A 12883-nucleotide genomic window follows, 5' to 3' on the forward strand; every position below is an offset into this window, starting at 1 on the left:
TAGTGTTTGTCTGAGTTGTCCCACCCATGACATATCTTCCATTTTATTTTTCAGTCTGGACTATCCTGATGGCATTATTACTAATGGAGTCCTAGTGGTAATGTATATTTCTTACAATCTTTCCTGTGCCTGCGTAACAAGAGTTCATATTTTTAACTTTGAGCTGTGTCCCAAAGCCAGTACTATCAGCCACACTGTCCTGCTGAGAAAAGGATCTGCTGTTGGCACTAAGGATCGCTGTTTTCTCATCACTCCAGGGAGGTGCCACCTCCTGCAAAGGTGTGCTGTGAGGCTGCTGTCAGCATGCACCTGCCACTTTCTCCTATAAACTTGAATTTCCTACCCATTATTCCCACATTACACCCAGAACTATTAGGGTAAAATGCTCATAAGAAGAGTCCAATATCACAACATCCCTGTTATTTTGAATTGTCTCATCTTCTTTACTTAACTCTCTCTCCAAGTTCAAGCAGCTCATGAGTTGTTTCTCTTTACTTTTAAACTTAGGAAAGATACCGTGTCACTATTGCTTCATGGTATCTGAAGGCACAGTAATAGATAATAGTTGTGTTGCTCATTGATCAACTAGAGGGGTTGGCTGAGAACATTATGAATCACTTGTAATGACATTGACATTTCTTTCAATTGTCATTTATCCTCTCTTGCTACAGGCACGTGAGGTTTCCTGTTTGGAGATTAGAGTGGATACAGGGAAGCTGAAGCGGCAGTCCACAAGTGAGGTTATTGCTTCATTAACCTATTGTTTTTGTGTTGTGATTCAGTCGTTATGAGAGATGTTGAAAAATTAATAATCTGTTGTGCACGTTACTCTAGCTGTGTCACATAATAGTTTCGCCGTGCCCCACCTTGCAGAAAGATCATATCTGTCAAAATTCAAGTTAGTCAAGTATTTTGTTCTGAGGCAAATCTTAAATTGATGCAAAAATAGAGCCATATATACTAGAATTAAAAACTTGGAAAAAATTATATTAGTTCTCTTTCTTGCTTATTCAAAATGAAAATTTTAAACTAAGTTGGATCTGCTTTTAAAATTACCTTACAATTAAATTTATATGTAGAAATCTTATCCTGTATCTTTAATTTGGGTTTGAGTACATACGAAGTTTCTGCACATTCAGGGTTCTGAAAGAGATTTTTTTTTTTGATTGCTTGAGCACAAATAACAACTCTAAGCTCTTAGGCTTAAATGTAAAATTGTGTCAAAGGGGTCTGCACAAAATGCAAACCACCACCAAATCGGGACTTTGCCTGTAAAATGTAGCTCTAATAAATATAGCAGGACTCTTTTCTAGTCTTTAAGTTCATTCAAATAAACAGTAGCTTTTGTAAAGCTATCGTGGGGCAAATCTAAAAAAACCCCATGGCTGTTTAATTAATGAATGGAAAATTGACCTTTATGAAGAAAATGGTAGCAATGGCTGAGTTGCATTACAGGAAATTTCAGACTGAAATGTAACATTAGTGATCTAAAATTACATGCCTCTTGGCCCTGATCTTCCAAGAGAACAGCGTATGATCTCTCTGTAAACGTAAAGGCTTTTCTGTACAAGGAACGAAGCCTTTGGGGTTGGCAGGTTGTTCAGTTTTGGTGACATGAGGGCATGTGTCAAGTATTCTGCTTGATTTTTGGGTTTGAATCAACTGTTGTAGCAGATACAACATACCATAAAATGTCCACAGTGAACCAGAACAGACTGACATAAAGTAAAGGACTCCCTTATCCAATGTGAATAATCCAAAATGCCTTTAAACTGACACTCCTTTAAATCTAAATCTTGGTTTTATTTATTCATGGGAAGCACCTACCAAATAGCATGCTATGGTATTTAAAAAATATGTGATTTCTCTATATTAATGATTTGTACAGATCCACCAGGATGTTTTATATCAGTTTTCAGTCTGTTTTGGCCACCCCAAGTCTACTTAATCATCATGGTGTAAGGAAAATCAGACAAAAAGTGTGCACAGTAGAAGTGGATTTTATTTATTAGTTACGTGTACTTGCTTGTAATACTTAAAATCTCTGCCTCTATGTTTAGATCAGGAGCTTACATTTACAGTGAAAGGATCCCATGAAGGAAGCCAGAAGATTTTGCTGGACACTGATTCCAGCCTTGGGATCATCGTGTTTCACTGTGTTATAAACGACCAGACAAGACTGGACATCATATTACCAGAAGAGGTAGGTTTCCCTTCTGTATGTTGTCATTAACCTCAATGAAATTAGAAGAAGAAATTGATGTAACCGGTGAACTGAACTAGCCCTTTTAGTAGAAGAAGTTCTAGAAATGACTAACCTTTCATGTGCGCATCCCTACCGCTTTTTACATTGTTTCAGCTGGAAGATAAAAATGAAGCAGGGAAATCTGGGGTCCTTTCTTTCCCTCTGAATTCACTCCCTTTGCAGAAGGAAATAATAGTAGAAGAGGTGAGTGCTGTGAAACTTTTGGAATAAGTATTTTCAAAATGTGCTTAATATTGTCATACTAGAAATAAAGTTAGCAAGTGAACAAAATCACTGTGTAAAATTGTACAGCTATTTATTGAAAATGTTAAAAAAGTCGAGACTGTCGTATTTGCTTTTAAGGAAGCAGGTGTTAATAATCATAATAATATGAAAGTCATTGAAGGCTTGCATTCCAGAATTAGAATTAAGTGTTTTCAAGGAATAAAAATGACTGTCATATGCATGTGCATTCCAAAGTTTCTTTTTCGGGTATTGGGATAATTCTAGAAAGGCTAGTAATTATAATTAAAAAAAATCCAGACTATGAGCTTAATTCAGATCGTAAGTTGTCTAAATACTGATACTGAGAGTGCTTTTGCATGTGATTTTTTTTGTTTTTTTAATAAGGTAACTTGCCTCATTCTTGTTGCCCCTTCTAAGTGTCCACACTGTGAGCTGGTGTGGTGTAACATGCGAGCTTGTGGCACACTAACTGCCCCAAATGGACAGGCTTATTAGATAAGGAAGAATTTGACTCCGCAGCAGGGAGTGAGACTTTGGTTAATTGTACCAAATTAATGTCCTTAGCCATAGGAAATATTATTTAAGAACCTCCTCTCTTACTGAATGAGCCTTGCCAGAGCTTGAAGGATAGAAATGTTTTACAGTTTGGTGGTGATCGGCTTTATTTTCTGGATTTCTAGGATCATTCCTTTCACTTGTGCTTGACAGCAAGAAAATGGTAAGATGGCCTCTTTTTGTTCTGTCATTCTGGATTGCTGTAAACTAGTTATCTAGGCTTTTTCTGTGATAGGTGGAGAGATGGACACATGCCGCGTGAGTGCTTTGTCCTGTACTCACGGGGTGCCCGAGGTAAGTGCAAGCCTGCTGCAGTTACAGGATCTTGCAGTTCAGTATGAGCTTATGAGCCTTGGTAGGTTTCTTCAGAGTACATTAGCCTATTTTATGACTACTGTTCTTAGACAGGAGTAAAACTGCACTACTCACATATTGATTTTGTTGCGCACTTATGGCAATAGTCGGATCTGCATAATGACTGAAATAAACTCTACTCCTCTTTAACTTTGAGAAATCACCAAAGCAAGCACGGGGCAGCCTGGCTTCTGCCCCTTCTCCTGCTTCGCTGAGCAGAATGAAGCTGAGACCTGGCCAGCTGTACCTCTGCCAGCCCACTCTCAGGGACAGAACTGCACCAGTGATAGGTAAAATTGAAGACAATGTGAAGTTTTATGGTACAGCTGAAAACTTCATGTGGTTTACAGCATCCTTACTACTGGGTGATATACAGAAGGGAAGCAAGGTGGATTTTCGGAGCATGGGAGAAGTTTGTGTAGATGAAATTCAGAGCAGAGGAAGAAGAGCTACCTGCTCAGTCTCAGCCCATAACAAAATATATTGAAATGTAAATCTACCAGATACAGATTTATAGAGAGAGCGAGTGAGAGCAATTTTAATCTCCCACCAAAAAAGTTGTTTGCTTTTATAAGTTCAGTCAATTGACCTTATTCTGTTTTCAAAATTAAACTGTGATGTACCAAATTTGCTGGAGAAGAGAGGTTACTAATATTAACCCTTGAAACATTCATGTTTGTGAAATATTGGTGAAAGTGATGTCCAGGATAGAGTTTACAGCCACCAGAGGGTGATGTGGTCCAGAAGGTTTGGTCAATATCGGGTGCTCTTCTCAGTAACAAGTGTATTTGTGTTGTTGAAGGCACAAAACATTAGTTGCCATTTGATTGGTTCTGTACCTTTTTTCTGCAAATTTTTTGGCTTATGCTTCATATTTCTCAAGGCAGAAAATTCAGTGTGGTTGCCCATGTGGAAAAAATGATGGATATTCTTATATGTTTGCAGGATGGAGCTTACAAATGCTTATCTAGAAATCTGTTCAGCGCACAGGTGAAAGGCTGGATTTCACAAGACAGAGGCTGAGCGGGGGGGTAATGCTGCAGGACTTGTTCCGCAGTTCAAGTTCCATCACACAGCTCATTAGGACCTTCTCTTTAAATACTGTTAGTGAGCTGTCAAAACCTGAGATCAGGTGATGGTGACATCACTTGAGTTTTCCAGGACATCACGGTAACAAAAAAGAATGGATACAGAAAAAACTACTCCTGAAATTACCCCTTTTGGTGATCTTTCTCTGGCTTGTGTGTCTTGGCTTTGTGCCCGTGTTCACAAAAAAGCACAAGGTGCTTTAGCACCTTGCAAGCTCCTCTTCATCCCCACTACTACTCCTTGCTGGAAATAGAAATGCTCCTTTTTCTTCTGTTCCTTGGTCAATATTCAGACTTGGAAATAGTTTGTTTTGCAGATTTGTGGAGTTTACTGAATACCTGCCCTACAGGTCTTGAAATCAGCTATAAATGACATGTGCAATGTTTTGTCCCGTTGTCTGTTCCAGCTCAGGAGACCTGGATGTGCGCTTGGGCTTTAGCCTGTGCCCAGAAGAGCAGGACTTCCTGCGGAAAAGGAAGAAATATGTCGCTGCTGCCCTGAAAAAGATTCTTCATTTGGAGGAGGATCTGAAAGAGCACGAGGCAAGCCAATACAGTCCCTGGTAGCAGCTCCTCTCTGGGCATCAGGGCCTGGCTCACAAATTGAAACCACAAGCAGAACAAAAGCTCAGTTAATCCTGCTGTTCTGGGCCAGGCCTGCCACCTAGGGCAAGAGATGAGCAGGAGGAGTAGCTGGTTCCCGCAGCAGGGCGGGGAAGGCAGGATAATGCCTTTTCAGCTCCCAAAACTTCTGAATAGCTCCTCAGTTCAACCCATTCATGTTTATTCTTGATATTGCCCATGGAGAAAAATTTATAGTGGACAGACCTGGAACAGCTGGGAGACGCTGCCTGGGAAATAGCGTGCCTTAGATCAGTAGCAGAGCCAAGGTGGTGGTCGTGGCATTTGTAAAGGATTTGAGGGGATGAAGCAAAAATTTTCACACAGACATTTCTGCAGCAGAAGGTTGTATTGTTGGGAAAACTGACTACTAGAAGAAAACTGCCAGGCTGGAAAAGAGTGAATCTTACAGCATGGTTTAGTTGTAGAGATGAAATAGCTGATTAAAAGTGTAGCCCCTGCTGCTGCCCCCATAATTCAGTCATAGGTTTTGTAACTGCTTATGCCTTGCTGAGTGGTTGAAAATCAGAAAAGTACGAACATACCATCAGCAAGGATCCTCTTTAGCTGACAATGAAAAGAAATAGTGCTGTGCATAAGGTACAGATTTAAAAAAAAAAAAAATCAGTATTTTGGATTTCAGAGCAGAGAATGAGATAGGAAATAAAGTTTTCAAGAAAGCTGGAAAGAACATTTTTACATAGCTATCTAAGAGTTTCCTGATACATAAAAAAGTGATTGAAGTGGTAACACCAAAATGGTGTAAGACTAAGGCTGTTTTTTGAAAAGGCCTAATTACTCTGGCTCTGCTATTCATGTATTTAACTTCAAAACTGTGGAAAAAAGAATCCCCTCTACCTTGTTAACTGACTTACATTTGAACTGAAAAAAAAATTATCATTAGAATTTAAATTCGTAATGAAAATGTTAGAAAATATAAAAACCAAAATACAACTTTTTGAAATTATTCCAGTTTTATTTAATATTATCAGATTTTCCCTCATTATTATTTTATAACATTTCCTAGATTTTAAGTTGTTATTAAGTTTAGGGTAGGAAGAACATCTATTTGTTTGGTTTAGTTTTTTTTTTTTCTTAATTTCATAGAAGGGGAGAAATATTTTCTTCAAGCTCTATTCATTGACTTAGAACAGCAGATTGCTTGATGAAATTAGAAGCTAATACTTCAAAGGTAGAAATAGACATTTTTCCATAGGGCACATAGGCACCCACACAACTCAAGATACTCCCAGAAGCTAAGAGTGTTCTTCATCAAGAAAAGTTTAAGAAAAGAACAGCCTGTTTCTTCAGTCACACTTGGGCCTTGGTGGGAGGGAAGGCCTACCCCTGGTTGTGCTTCAGGACACCAAGTAATTAGTGGCCTGAGGCCGGGAAGGCTTTGGCCATTGTGTGGTCTGGCTGGTTACAGGGTGCTGTGAGCTCCACTGAGACACAGGTAGAATCACAGATACCCCATCTGCTCCGGCATGGTGAATCCAGTGTTTTCTATGACAGCTTCTAATAATAGACTTTGAGAAGAATTCCAGGGCGATGAGGTTGACTTCCAATTATAAATTAAGTAAACAGCCTCCTGGCCACCCAGTCTGAGCGGGTAAGGTAACAGCCTTCCCTCTCCCATCAGCCATGTGGTGGCTACGGAAGCCTTTCGGAACAATTGCATCCTTTTTGCACAAAGTAACATCACTGCTTGTATCAATGCCTGTAACCTGTTACCTGGTTTCTGCAGTAAGAAGGACTGCTCGTCTCTAATACACGCATGGCTCTCACTCCTCCCGCCTTGCTGTGTCGAACAGGTGCCGGTGGTGGCCATCACAACAACTGGGGGAGGGACGAGATCGCTGACAGCGATGTATGGCAGCCTGCTGGGTCTCCAGAAACTCAACCTGTTAGACTGCGTTTCGTACATCGGTGGTTTATCGGGTACCACATGGTGAGAATGACCCAAACAAGGTTTATGTTTGCACTCTCTTTGCTTAATACTGTTGACTATTTGTACAGCGCCATCGGCTTATATAGCACTTAGTGAAGCAAAAGCATTTCCATTTTCCCTACAATCTCCTGTGTCTGCCTACAGCAAAGAAACAAAACATACTGAATAAGAGATTGTCACATTCGTTAGCTGCTTTTGTTGCCACACTGACACGGTCTATGCCTGGTATTTTCATGTAAATGCTCTATTACCTTTTCATATTTTATCAATTATACCTTAGACTGAATGCAGCGAATTTGTCTTTAGACTGGAAATTGAAGAAAGATGGGAAGAAGAATTTATGCCTGCCATTTGCTGGTTATTCTCACTTCCATTTTTGGATTTAGAGTGCATCTCCCTCTGGTAAAAGGGGTATTTGGGGCTAGTGGAGTTAATACTTTCGCAGGCAGTCCAACAAATGGTGCCAGGTTACGGACCTCGGAGAGACTGCAGCTGTGGTTGCTCATTGTAAAGCGCGCTCTTCTCACAGAGGGCATAGAGCAAATGATGTCATATTTAAAATAATATAAGTATTTAATCATGTGGGTTCCAGGTAGCTCCATTCCTCTACATCTGGTTGGAAGTAGAGACAGTTTTTTTGCACTGAATCGTGTGTCAGTCTTTAACATAAGCCCAAAATTTAATGGCAGGTTTGTCTAAGTATTTGCCAAAATTCCTTTAAGTTCTCTGTGTGTGTGTGTAGGTCTGAACGTACCTGTCTGTGTTACAATTTCAAGGAGACAAGTAAGAATGGTTGTACCAGGACATGCCCCAGACCCCAAAACTGCCCAGTTTTCTCACTGGTAGGAACCAGTAGCAGATACTGGCAACAAATATGAGACTAGGGCAAACTAGTAGTGACTGCTCCCTAGAATACTTCTGCCTTCCAAGATACGGATTTTCTGAGGTGTTGCGGAGTCTTTGTATTTAATAGCCTTGGGTGATTTTTTTTTTTCCTCTCCCTTGAATTTCTCACATAATTTTTGAGCCCACATAAACTTTTCTCATCAAAACTGGGAAAGTTTGGAGGTTCTGTTTGCTCTTGAAATGAGTGTTTCAGGTGTGTTTAATTTTCAGTAGTGAACCCCATACGGATCGAGAAACAGGCAAACAGGTTGCACGAAAGTTCTCTGAAGCCAAACCGCAGCCTTGGTTCTCTTTCATTATTTCTTCTGATGTTTCTCCAGGACAATGGCAAACTTATACGAAGATGCTAACTGGTCACAAAAATATCTGGAGGATGCAATCAAGGAGGCTCGCAAGCAAGTAACCAAATCCAAGATCTGCTGTTTTTCTTTGGATTGTCTTAAGTACTATTATAATGACCTGATGGAGAGAACTAAGGAAGGACATAACACTTCTTTCATAGACCTTTGGGGGCTTGTCATTGAATCCATGCTACATGATAAGGTATTTCTCCTTTTTTTCCGAGAAACCTGATGAACTTCTGTAGCTATTAAGGAGAAGAAAAGAAATCCTGGGATGCCATTCAGTACTACCAATGCAAACAGTTAGTTTAGTGGTCAACTAAACTCTGTATATTCAGATCCATTATTAAAACAGTATTCTTGCTTTAAAGTGAGGTTGACCTTGAACTGAAGGAGCCATGGCATTGCATTAAAAGGCATTCTTTCTTTCTTACAGAAAGAAAATTCCTGAGGAAAAAAAATGATTTCAAAATGTAAACTAATCACTTTGGACATGAAATAGTCTGACTAGAAGAGGCACTTAAAAATTTGAAATTATTTACTTCAAGCATTTATAAAGTGACTTAGTTACAGATTGCAAATCGAGATGATTTAAATAGCGGGAGTGACCACTCTGTAAATATGTTATCAAGTTTTAGGAAAGAGTGATAGAAATTTTGATACTTTAAAAATAGTATAATTAAGTAGTTTTCTTCTGGTTTATGTTTATGCAAGGAAGTTTAAATGGTCATGTGCAATTGAATATATTATCCCATATGAATATACTTGCAAAATATATTAATATATGATAAACTCTTTTCCCTGAGATCCAGCCAAGGAAAGTACCTTACCTTTCACTTAGCCACATATTTCTTCCTGGAAATGTTTTTTTTCCTTGCTGAATCTATTCAGCCTCTCTGCATATCTCAAAATCCAAGAACACATATAGGGTGTAGCTGCTGCTTATGGGATACTTACCAAGTTTGAAATATCCCATGGCAGATATTGCTGTACAGTCCAGGGAACTGAGAAGGGGCAGGAAAACCTGGATAAAGCTCATAATTCACACTATATTATTTCAAGTGCAAGCTGTTTTTCACTTCATTCCATTAACGTTTTTTTATCAAAATCAGAAAGATGAGCATAGACTCTCGGACCAACGGCAGGCCGTGGATAATGGTCAGAACCCGTTGCCCATCTATGTGGCCATCAACCTCAAGTCCAGCTATAGTGCTCAGGCGTTCAGAGGTAACAGTTATGATCCAGCCTTCTTAACAGCTTTATAATTTAAATAATCTGAACTAAGACTGTATGTATGCAATCAGCTTTAATAATACATCGGTCCTTTCATTTTGATAGCGAAAAACCACTTTTAACGTTTTCACATAATAGTGACTAACACTTAAAAATAAAAAAATCCAAATGTGTTGAGTCTTTAGAATTTGAATTCTCTACGTCGCCAGAAGCAAAAATATACTTATACCACAGAAGATACCAAACTGACGATTTATCCTGGTCACAAAAACTGTGTAAAGAAACTCATTCTGATGTTGGTTCCACATGGTCTTATTTTGAACAATGAAAGGGAAAACTTTAAATTTTTGGGTCCAGTGGCAGGAAAATCACTATTTTCGCTAGTATTGATTTTCACAGTGTTTCTTTACGTGAGCAGCTGAGTACACGACACCAGGTGAACATTAAGCTCTTTGTCACTGGTGCCCTTAAGGGACAATACATGCTTTTGGGTAGGATTATCTGCATGGATGCTTACTCCAGCATCTCTTCCTGCCGCAGATTGTTGTATCAAAGGACGCGTGTTCTCTCAGGGCAATAGTACTGCTATAGCTGGTGAGCAGCATGTTATGAACCAGCCAGTGTCTTTCTCGTGATTTGTTCCTGATCTGTAGTACTCTTTGTTCAGCAACAGTTAACACATTATTGCCTTTTCATGGTCTGGCTGATGTCACCGTAGAGTGGCTGGAGTTCACTCCTTATGAAGTCAGTCTCCTGAAATATGGAGCATCTATTCGCGCAGAACATTTTGGAAGTGAATTCTTTATGGGAAGGCTGGTGAAGAGGCTCTCAGAGACTCGGATCTGCTACATGCAAGGTGACTATTGCGCAGAGGGGAGGGTGGCCTGCTCGAGAGGCAGCTGGTGTGAGTGAGCACATGGTCTGTGGTGGACAGTCCTGGGAAGACACCAGCAAACAAACAGGTTGAGCAGGTGTGAGTTTGCATTAGTAAGGACATACTTAGGAAGTATGTCCATGGAGATATCCATCCAGGCAGAAAGGAAGTACCCAAGGGGAAAGACTGAAGGTATGTATCAATTAAAATTCTTCCAAGACTACTCCATCAATCAGTTTCTATCCTCTTTTACGTTACAGGCATGTGGAGTAGTATATTTTCCATAGATGTGATGTATGTCTGGAATTTGGCTATTGATTCAGAGGACTTCTGGTGTAGATGGACCAGAGACAGAGTAAAAGATATTGGTGAGATGTTTTTGTGGTTTTGTTACTGCTGGTACGTATTGCTTACATTCTGTACAGTGCTGCCAATGTCAGGAATAGAGAGATGAGGCAAACAAAGCAGAGGTGTCAGCTAAGAAATTTAGTTCTTGTAAATCAGGAAGAAAAACTGTGCTACTCTGGCAAAGCTTTGGCAAAGCTGTCCCTTTTTCTAAATGACATACCCATAACCAGCAGCAGACATGTAAAAATAATGTTATATTAAGAACACACCTTAAGATTGTTAAGTTAGGTTATGGTCTTGCTTGGCCTCTAATACTGTCAGTAGAGAAAGCATCTCTTGCAGAGGGCCGTTTTCTCCACTAAACTGCCCATGGAGAAAGCTCGCTCTTGCTGTTAATTGCACAGGGAGCCTGGAGTGACTGGCCTCCAAACTTAGCTAGTGTTTGCAGCAGGGCGATATTCCCATGCTTTCTGAAGGTGTCCTGCTCAAAGGCCAATGTTGTCCTCCTGTATGTTTTGGGACTTGGCTCTCCCTTGCACCACGTGCTGCAATAGAGGTGGGCATCTCTGAAGGAAGCCTGGAGTGGGAGGTGGTGCTTACTGCCTGGTAGCTTGCTGCCTGCAGGTAGCTGTCATTTAATTCACTGTTTAATGCTGAGTTTTAGTTGGTAGCCTAGACCTTAAAGGCTTATAACTATGTTTGACTTACCTTTGGGGTTTGGGATGGTGACAACTGTGTTCATTAGTTATTCCATTTTAAAAAATATTGATTATTTGAGAAAACTGTCCTAAATTCAGAACTACTTCTTTCCTTCCTGCAGAGGAAGAACCCCTTCTGTCCATGAATCCATATGAGGTAGACACATGTCTGTCCACTCCCTCGAGTGCCCTCTCCTCTGCTCTGCGAGATGTCTTAACAGGACGCCCAACCATTGCACAGTATCCCAATTTCATCAGAGGCTTCCAGATGCATAACAAGTACCTGGAGAGCGAGGGATTTTCTACCTGGAAAGGCACAGTAACACAGCATGCTTTTTGGTAACATTTTGAGGAGGTTTAAGTTTGGGAATTCATTTAGGATTTCCAAAGAGAAGGAAGAGGCAAGACTGACTCCTGAAATTCCACTTCTCCCTTGCACCAATGGAAGACATGGAAGCCAGATTTGAACAGCATTTCATTTTTGGGGGTTTTGGGGGTAAATCAGTCCTGCTAGTGAGTCAAACAAAAAATGGGGGACAAAATTCTCTGTTCTTCCTTCTTTAAGTTCCTGCAGAGGAGCAGCCAATCTTGTTTTTTTTATTTGCTGTAACGAGAAATGTTTGTGTTTCAGACACAGTGATAGACTCCTTCCCAAATAAACTGATGGAAACAGCAGATGATCAGCTTTCCCTGGTTGATACTGGTTTTTTCATTAATACCAGCTACCCACCACTTTTGAGGTCGAAGAGGGAGGTGGATGTCATCCTGCATTTAAATTACAGTGGAGGGTCCCAGACACTGGTATGTGAGATCTTTTCCTTCATGATCTTTTGGTCTCTAGCACTCATCAGTTAAACCAACTAACTTCAGGGTACTGGAATGGGGATTAGATGACTATTATCTGTTTATTATTTAGATTATTAGGTGATTTATTTCTCAGTAACCAAGAAAGGTATTATAAAACATTGGAGGATATAGGCATTTTAAAATCATCAAGGTCTTTGCTGCAGTGGATCCAAGACTTTTTGAAGAGCTAACTGAGGAGCACTCTGGAGCTCTGATACTGATTTTTGTTATCCTTGAACTGAGCAAGTTACAGGGGCAATGAAAAGTCCTGACAATATTTTAACAGATTAAATGGGAAAACATATTTATCTCCAGTCCTGTTTATCTCATATCAGTCTTAGAGTACTGGCTGATGACGGACTTGATTAATAATGAAAAATAATATAATTAGTGTTGCGTATGTAATGAGAATAATATAAAAATAAACACAGGCTTGTAGTACATATAGCTGTTAAAATTTTTTTATTAATGAGGTCATAAGGTATGTTGATAAATATATTTGTTAACAGGGAGTCATTATCAAACAACCACAAGCTATGCAGAGGACAGAAAGATTGGGAAAGTGGTAAATAATGAA

General features: G+C 39.8%; 1 protein-coding gene across 1 annotated transcript in view; it reads left to right on the forward strand.

Moving 5' to 3' along the window:
- LOC104042382 (cytosolic phospholipase A2 epsilon) overlaps nucleotides 1-12883 on the forward strand; it is a 33335-nt gene that overhangs the window by 18815 nt on the left and 1637 nt on the right. The window contains exons 7-19 of the mRNA XM_064462467.1: nucleotides 55-97; nucleotides 672-735; nucleotides 2061-2203; nucleotides 2360-2449; nucleotides 3172-3209; nucleotides 4896-5031; nucleotides 6924-7060; nucleotides 8287-8509; nucleotides 9420-9534; nucleotides 10259-10396; nucleotides 10675-10782; nucleotides 11583-11774; nucleotides 12092-12261. Coding sequence (XP_064318537.1) covers nucleotides 55-97; nucleotides 672-735; nucleotides 2061-2203; nucleotides 2360-2449; nucleotides 3172-3209; nucleotides 4896-5031; nucleotides 6924-7060; nucleotides 8287-8509; nucleotides 9420-9534; nucleotides 10259-10396; nucleotides 10675-10782; nucleotides 11583-11774; nucleotides 12092-12261 — 1597 coding nt within the window. The remainder of the gene's footprint in view (nucleotides 1-54; nucleotides 98-671; nucleotides 736-2060; nucleotides 2204-2359; nucleotides 2450-3171; nucleotides 3210-4895; nucleotides 5032-6923; nucleotides 7061-8286; nucleotides 8510-9419; nucleotides 9535-10258; nucleotides 10397-10674; nucleotides 10783-11582; nucleotides 11775-12091; nucleotides 12262-12883) is intronic.

The sequence above is a fragment of the Phalacrocorax carbo genome, chromosome 10, assembly GCF_963921805.1.
Source record: "Phalacrocorax carbo chromosome 10, bPhaCar2.1, whole genome shotgun sequence".
Taxonomy (NCBI): Eukaryota; Metazoa; Chordata; class Aves; order Suliformes; family Phalacrocoracidae; genus Phalacrocorax; species Phalacrocorax carbo.